At 45.2% G+C, this 7,500-nt stretch overlaps 1 protein-coding gene across 4 annotated transcripts in view; it reads left to right on the top strand.

Annotated features, from left to right (window-relative positions):
• plcb1l (phospholipase C beta 1-like) overlaps positions 1-7,500 on the top strand; it is a 133,516-nt gene that overhangs the window by 101,516 nt on the left and 24,500 nt on the right. For all 4 annotated transcript variants that reach the window (XM_079753138.1, XM_079753137.1, XM_079753140.1 and 1 more), the window contains exons 17-24: positions 1-79; positions 473-557; positions 2,779-2,903; positions 3,252-3,406; positions 3,800-3,964; positions 5,129-5,228; positions 5,557-5,661; positions 5,780-5,895. The exon at positions 1-79 is cut by the window's left edge and continues 18 nt beyond it. In XM_079753138.1, coding sequence (XP_079609264.1) covers positions 1-79; positions 473-557; positions 2,779-2,903; positions 3,252-3,406; positions 3,800-3,964; positions 5,129-5,228; positions 5,557-5,661; positions 5,780-5,895 — 930 coding nt within the window. The remainder of the gene's footprint in view (positions 80-472; positions 558-2,778; positions 2,904-3,251; positions 3,407-3,799; positions 3,965-5,128; positions 5,229-5,556; positions 5,662-5,779; positions 5,896-7,500) is intronic.

Below are 7,500 nucleotides of genomic sequence, written 5' to 3'. Positions count from 1 at the left end.
GCATTTGCGACAGAAGAGATGTCTAACCTCGTCAGCTACATCCAGCCAGTGAAGTTCCACAGCTTCGAGGGCTCCAAAAGTACGTATTTCACTCAGATTGTGTTAAAGTGACCAGGCGGTTTGAATGGAATACAACCGCAACATTTTAAAAGAGCAAAAAATGGCGAGGGTCAAAGTATTAATAATTCAATTTTCATTGTTTTTTTTTCATTGTTTTGTTTCATTGTTGTTTTCCCCGAAAAAATCCCAGTTATTTGCATAATTGAGGATTAAATTATTTAGATTTTAGGTTTCAAGTTAAGATTAAGATTCAACCTTCAGAAGTTACCTCGAAGAAGTCTTAGTGAAATTCATTAATAAGGCTTATACTGAAAAACATCACATAATAAAACAGAACTACCACAAACGGCTAATCGTTTAGCTTGTGACTCTGCGGTTGAGAAGTAAGTGTTGCTGCTGTTTGTGTCCCCAGAGGTGAACCGCAGCTACCAGATGTCCTCCTTCGTGGAGACCAAGGCCCTGGAACAGCTCACCAAGTGCCCGGTGGAGTTTGTGGAGTATCCTTCAAATCAAATCAACTTTATTTGTACAGCGCTCGATCACAGTTTCATTCTCAAAGGGATTACAACCGCAAATCCAAGGGACAGAGACGTGAGCAGGAGTACAGAAGAGGGACCACTCCTTTGGGAAGGGGGGGGACGCTGGACTGGAATTGGAATTGGGACTTTTACAGAAGGATTTTATAGCTCAACACACCTTGGGATGAAACTTTGATTTTATATCATAATTTTTTTTACAAGTGGGGGTTTCAATCCCACCCATGGCTTTGTGGATATTGCAACGGTTTCACTGGTTGTCTGACCCGCATGTCAATGGACACCTTGTTTTTATGACCAGACTACAGACAGGAATAATTATATATATATATATATATACAGTGGGGCAAAAAAGTATTTAGTCAGCCACCAATTGTGCAAGTTCTCCCACTTAAAAAGATGAGAGAGGCCTGTAATTTTCATCATAGTTATACCTCAGCTATGAGAGACAAAATGAAAAAAAAAAATCTAGAAAATCACATTGTCTGATTTTTAAAGAATTTATTTACAAATTATGGTGGAAAATAAGTATTTGGTCAATAACAAAAGGTCATCTCAATACTTTGTTACATGCCCTTTGTTGGCAATGACAGAGGTCAAACGTTTTCTGTAAGTCTTTACAAGGTTTTCACACACTGCTGCTGGTATTTTGGCCCATTCCTCCATGCAGATAGAGCAGTGATGTTTTTGGGACTTCGCTGGGCAACACGGACTTTCAACTCCCTCCAAAGATTTTCTATGGGGTTGAGATCTGGAGACTGGCTAGGCCACTCCAGGACCTTGAAATGCTTCTTAGGAAGCCACTCCTTCGTTGCCTGGGCGGTGTGTTTGGGGTCATTGTCATGCTGAAAGACCCAGCCACGTTTCATCTTCAGTGCCCTTGCTGATGGAAGGAGGTTTTCACTCAAAATCTCACGATACATGGCCCCATTCATTCTTTCCGTCACACGGATCAGACGTCCTGGTCCCTTGGCAGAAAAACAGCCCCAAAGCATGATGTTTCCACCCCCATGCTTCACTGTAGGTATGGTGTTCTTTGGATGCAACTCAACATTCTTTCTCCTCCAAACACGACGAGTTGAGTTTTTACCAAAAAGTTATATTTCGGTTTCATCTGACCATATGACATTCTCCCAATCCTGTTCTGGATCATCCAAATGCTCTCTAGCAAACTTCAAACGGGCCCGGACATGCACTGGCTTTAGCAGGGGGACACGTCTGGCACTGCAGGATTTGAGTCCCTGGCGGCGTAGTGTGTTAGTGATGGTAGCCTTTGTTACTTTGGTCCCAGCTCTCTGGAGGTCTTTCACTAGGTCCCCCCGTGTGGTTCTGGGATTTTTGTTCACCGTTCTTGTGATCATTTTGACCCCACAGGGTGAGATCTTGCGTGGAGCCCCAGATCGAGGGAGATTATCAGTGGTCTTGTATGCATTCCATTTCCTAATAATTGCTCCCACAGTTGATTTCTTCACACCAAGCTGCTTACCTATTCCAGATTCAGACTTCCCAGCCTGGTGCAGGTCTACAATTGTGTTTCTGGTGTCCTTTGACAGCTCTTTGGTCTTGGCCATAGTGGAGTTTGAGGTTGTGGACAGGTGTCTTTTATACTGATAAGGAGTTCAAACAGGTGCCATTAATACAGGAAACGAGTGGAGGACATAGGAGCCTCTTAAAGAAGAAGTTACAGGTCTGTGACAGCCAGAAATCTTGCTGGTTTGTAGGTGACCAAATACTTATTTTCCACCATAATTTGCAAATAAATTCTTAAAAAATCAGACAATGTGATTTTCTGGATTTTTTTTTTCATTTTGTCTCTCATAGCTGAGGTTTACCTATGATGAAAATTACAGGCCTCTCTCGTCTTTTTAAGTGGGAGAACTTGCACAATTGGTGGCTGACTAAATACTTTTTTGCCCCACTGTATATATATATATAATTTCTAATTGTGCGACTGTCATTGGATTTGTAAATCTTAGTAAACTACTGCCAGAAGTCTATACTGACTTTCTCAGGGTTTCAGTTGGTTACAGGCTAAGCAGTAGTAGAGGTGGTAGCTGTGGTCGCCATTTTTGTAGTCCCTCTGCGTAATGGTACTCCAACGGCGCGAGTGTACTCTGTGTTGTGGACAGCTCATCCAGAAGTGCTTGGGGGGTGTGTTGGTCCTTAACGCGCTCCCGTCCAGGTACAACAAGATGCAGCTCAGCAGGATCTACCCCAAGGGCACCCGGGTGGACTCGTCGAACTACAACCCCCAGCTCTTCTGGAACGCCGGCTGCCAGCTGGTGGCCCTCAACTTCCAGACCATTGGTGGGACGCCTTTCCTTTCTCTCTTTAAAACAAATTACATGATTATTATGTATTTGTGTTCTCTGTGCAAGATAACATGATTTTTATTCATTGTTTAATTCTCTAGTTAGTAAGCTAGTTATTTATTTCTTTAGCTAAATATATAAAAAATGTAATTGTGTTAAGAAGCTTCCAAATGTTAGAATCTTGCCTTCAACCTAAAGGGAACTGTAACGGTACATATACTGCCATCTTTGAATGCCAATATTAACATACCTCATTAATTAAAACATTCAAATATATATATTGTATTGACAAATGAATGAGTAATGAGTTTTTGCATTTCCTGTTGTGGCCCCGCCCCCTCAGACCTGTCCATGCAGCTGAACCTGGGCATGTACGAGTACAATGGGAAGTGTGGGTACCGGTTGAAACCGGAGTTCATGAGGCGACCGGACAAACATTTTGACCCGTTCACCGTGAGCACCGTGGACGGGATCGTCGCCAACACACTGTCCGTGAAGGTGTGTGTGTGTGTGTCTGTGTGTCTGTGTTTCTGTGTATGTGTGTTTGCGAGAGTGAAAATGAGTAATTTAGAAGTGAAATACTCACAACTGATCTGCTTGAATATTTTAAGTCCAATTTGTAATGAACCTTAATTCCCATTCCCATGCTTAGTATCTAGTCTATAGTATATTTTCTAGCTTGTGTGTGTGTGTGGGTGTGCGCGTGTTTGCGTGCGGGGTGGTTGTGTGTGTCTTTTACTTGCCATTTTTGCTTTTGCTGCTCGTGCATATTCCTGAGCTGACACGCAAACACACACACACACACACACACACACACACCCCCCAACAAAACCCTCTCCTGCTCTCTCCCTCCCTCATGTGTCCTCCTGTGTGTATCCACCCTCCTCCCAGATCATCTCAGGCCAGTTCCTGTCCGATAAGAAGGTGGGCACCTATGTGGAGATCGACATGTTCGGGCTGCCCGTGGACACCAAGCGGAAAGCCTTCAAGACCAAGACGTCCCAGGGCAACGCCATCAACCCGGTGTGGGACGAGGAGCCCATCGTCTTCAAGAAGGTCAGCCCCCGACCAGACTGTGGCCTGATGTCGCGTCGAGGGCTGATTATGGTTCCACGTTCCCACAACGCAAGGGGGTCTACGGACCGTTTACGTCCCTGCGGACCCTCCTTGCGTCCACCCGCAAGGGGCCGGGCGTGCGCCTCCCGAAATGTTAACCTTGCGTCGAGACGACGCAGCAGCGAGGGCTGTGATTGGTCCGCTCACTAAAAAACCGACGCAGACCCAAAACAGGTTCACGACTGCGTCGAAGCATCTGCGTGGTCCTTGAGTTTCGTCGACGTGGAACAATAATCAGCCCTTCACACTGTATGTAGCGAAGACGCCCCTGCCTGTGTGGAGGGACGCAGCCGGGGCTCTGTCCACACAAAACCACGCGTTGATTCTGCATCCAGTTCCAGATTCTCAGAACCATGTTTAGCACTTTGTTGTTATTGCCCTTGTGTTCAATTCAGAATGTAAAAGTTTAGGTTTTAGTATTTTTGTTGGTTGCGATGATAATAATAATAATTCATTCAACTTACAAAGTTGTTGTAGCTCTATTGTATTGTATCAATGCACTAACTTACTTGACTTTACTTTTACTTAAAATAATCTACTCTGCATGCCCCTATAAGTGTATGTCCAAATCACTGTGTGTTTGTGTGTGTTCTTTTGTGTGTTTGTGTGTGTGTTTGTGTGTGTGTGTGTGTGTGTGTGTGTGTGTGTGTGTGTGTGTGTGTCTTTGTCTCTGCATGCACCCTGCAACTGCTTTTGATCCAAGCATGTGCAATTATTTGTATGTACGTGTGAGCTTGTGTGTGTTTGTGGGTGTGGGTGTCCACATCTATAAATGCATGTTCTAATTGCTTTATATTTGAGTGCGGGTGTGTGTGTGTGTGTGTGTGTGTGTGTGTACGTGTGTTTGTGTGTCTCTGCCTGTGCCTTTCAATTGACCTCAGTTAAAAGCATGTGCTGAATGACTGAAATGTGAATCAAAAGTCATTTAGAAAAGTTAGATAAAGAGATAACAAAACTGGTGATCAGATGTAATCCAAAATGTAATCCCAAATGTAATCTAAAATGTAATCCAAAATGTAATCCCAAATGTAATCTAAAATGTAATCCCAAATGTAATCTAAAATGTAATCCCAAATGTAACCAGTGATGTCGTGTGTCCGTCAGGTCGTGCTGCCCACCCTAGCGTCGCTGAGGATAGCGGTGTTTGAGGAAGGAGGAAAGGTCATAGGTCATCGCATCATCCCTGTGTCCGCCATCCGACCAGGTGACTGTTCGCCGCTGTTTAGCTCAAAATAATTCAAAATAATAGATACAGACAGACAGACACGCCTGTCCATCTGTGTTTGATCGCTGGAGACGCCGCGTGTTATGCTGCTGGAGGAATACACTTCTTAAAATCCCCTTTTGAATGCATCAACCCCTTTGCGCAAATGAGTTGTCCTCCCTAGAATATCTACGTAGCAAAACAGAGAACAAGTGTTGGGTTGTGAGTGTGTTTCCAATGTGTGTGCATGGTAGCAAGATGAACAGAACGGAAGCTGTTGTTTTGGTGTTTCTGTTCCATTGAACGTGGCCTGCTCTCGCTCCTCCAGGATACCGCTACATCGGCCTCAGGAACGAGAAGAACCAGTCCTTGAACATGCCCGCCTTGTTTGTCTACTTGGAAGTCAAGGACTACGTCCCAGATACATTCGCCGGTGAGCAAATCGTCCATCGCGTCCATTATTGTTATCCACGGAATGTCCACGTTTACATTCCGAGTGTTCCGTGGAACCGGGAAGCATTTCTTCCATTCCTTTTTCCCATCCTTCTCAGATGTCATCGACGCCTTGTCCAATCCGATCCGTTATATCAACCTGATGGAGCAGAGAGCCAATCAGCTGGCTGCCCTCACCCTGGAGGAGGAAGGAGAGGAGGGGGCGGACAAAGAGGTGTGTGTGTGTGTGTGTGTGTGTGTGTGGGACACTTGTCATACACTTGAAGCTCTCTCTCTCTCTCTCTCTCTCTCCCTTTCTCTCCCTACCTCAACTCTCGCTCTCTCCCTGTCTCTCTCTCTCTCTTTCTTTCTCTGTCTCTGTTATTGTGTTTGTGTGTGTGTGTGTGTGTTTGACAAAGCCCTTGAGCTTGAACACTTGTGTTCTAAGTGTTGTTAATGCTGAACAGCTCATAAAATATACGGCACATACTCTTTGTAGCGAGCGTCTGGCTATTCACCGTTCTCCATCTCCAGCTCTTACCTGCCAAGAGAAAGAAATTCAGGCTCTCATCAAGCAAACTGTCGTTCTGCTGAAAAGTGCTGGCCAAGTGTGTCGCCGATGTACGCGGATGCAGAATTCAGGCACATTTGTGTGTCTCGGGCACACTTCCAACCAACCAAGTCTAAAATGAAGCATAGATTGGCCAACGTCGTTCGGTTTGATTCGATTTAAGGAGAGGGCTTTCCTGTGGTTGCCTAGGAACTAGGGACGACAATATTTAGTGTCAGGTGGAGGATAAAAAGAGCAGTGATGTACTAGACCCAGACAGGAACCAGGTGTGTTAGGAAAGATTGACCTACCAAAGGAAGGGCCCCGGGCCCCCGAGGGACGTCTGGGCTATCCGCTCGGACGGCTAATACGATTGCCCTCGAGGAAGAGCCAATCAAAGGCAGCCTCATCTTGTCTCCGTGGCAACGGCTAACAGAGAGTGAAAAGCGCCGACAGTGGTAGAAGATTGTAAACGTAGCCTGGGGGAGGTGTGGGCGGGGGGGGAAAGGAAAAGCACAGGGGTATAAATTGACCCCTGACTTCTGTTCATTAATGCTCACTTTGGAGACCTGAGGACCTGGTTTGTTTTGAAGCTTTAAGCCAGTCAGACGTGTGCGTGTCTGAGGGTGTGTGTGTGTGTGTGTGGCCGTGCGATGCTGCGAGAGGCCATGGTCCGAGTGGGTTACCAGAGTTATCTCTACAAGCTGTCCATTTTCGCCCAGGTACTGAATGCGACGCTCGTGCTGTTTGAACTGCCCTCTCCCTTCCCCCCATCTGAGCTGTCAGCTCCTTAGGTTAAAACACGCACGGAGTGTCTGCGTGGACCTGTTGGACACGCTTGGATCTGTGCTGGCTGTAGGATTTGCCGCAGTAGTCGACTGCGTCGGCTTTTAACCTTTCTGCAGTGATTCACCTGACTGGAGTTTTGAGAAGCGTTCACTTGAGGACACATACATCTGTGTGTGTGTGTGTGTCTGTGTCTGTGTCTGTATGTGTGTGTGATATGTGTGCAAGCTATGATGGTGTATTGCAGTGTCATATCATATGCATTATACTTGTTATCGTTGTCATTTAATTTCAATGTAATTTTAGGGAAGAAAAAAAGTAACTGCTTTTTTTTTTATTTTATTAACTGCTTTTGTTCATATACCCTAACCCTATACCCTACCCTATACCCTACCCTATACCCTACCCTATGCCCTACCCTATGCCCTACCCTATACCCTATCCTATACCCTAAACCTAATTTTCAGTTAAACTCTTGAATTCAAACATTGGTTCAAACATGTT

The sequence above is a fragment of the Pollachius pollachius genome (assembly GCF_949987615.1).
Source record: "Pollachius pollachius genome assembly, chromosome: 16".
Lineage (NCBI taxonomy): Eukaryota > Metazoa > Chordata > Actinopteri > Gadiformes > Gadidae > Pollachius > Pollachius pollachius.
The sequence above is the reverse complement of the archived record's forward strand: the minus strand, read 5'-3'. Positions and strand labels throughout refer to the sequence as shown.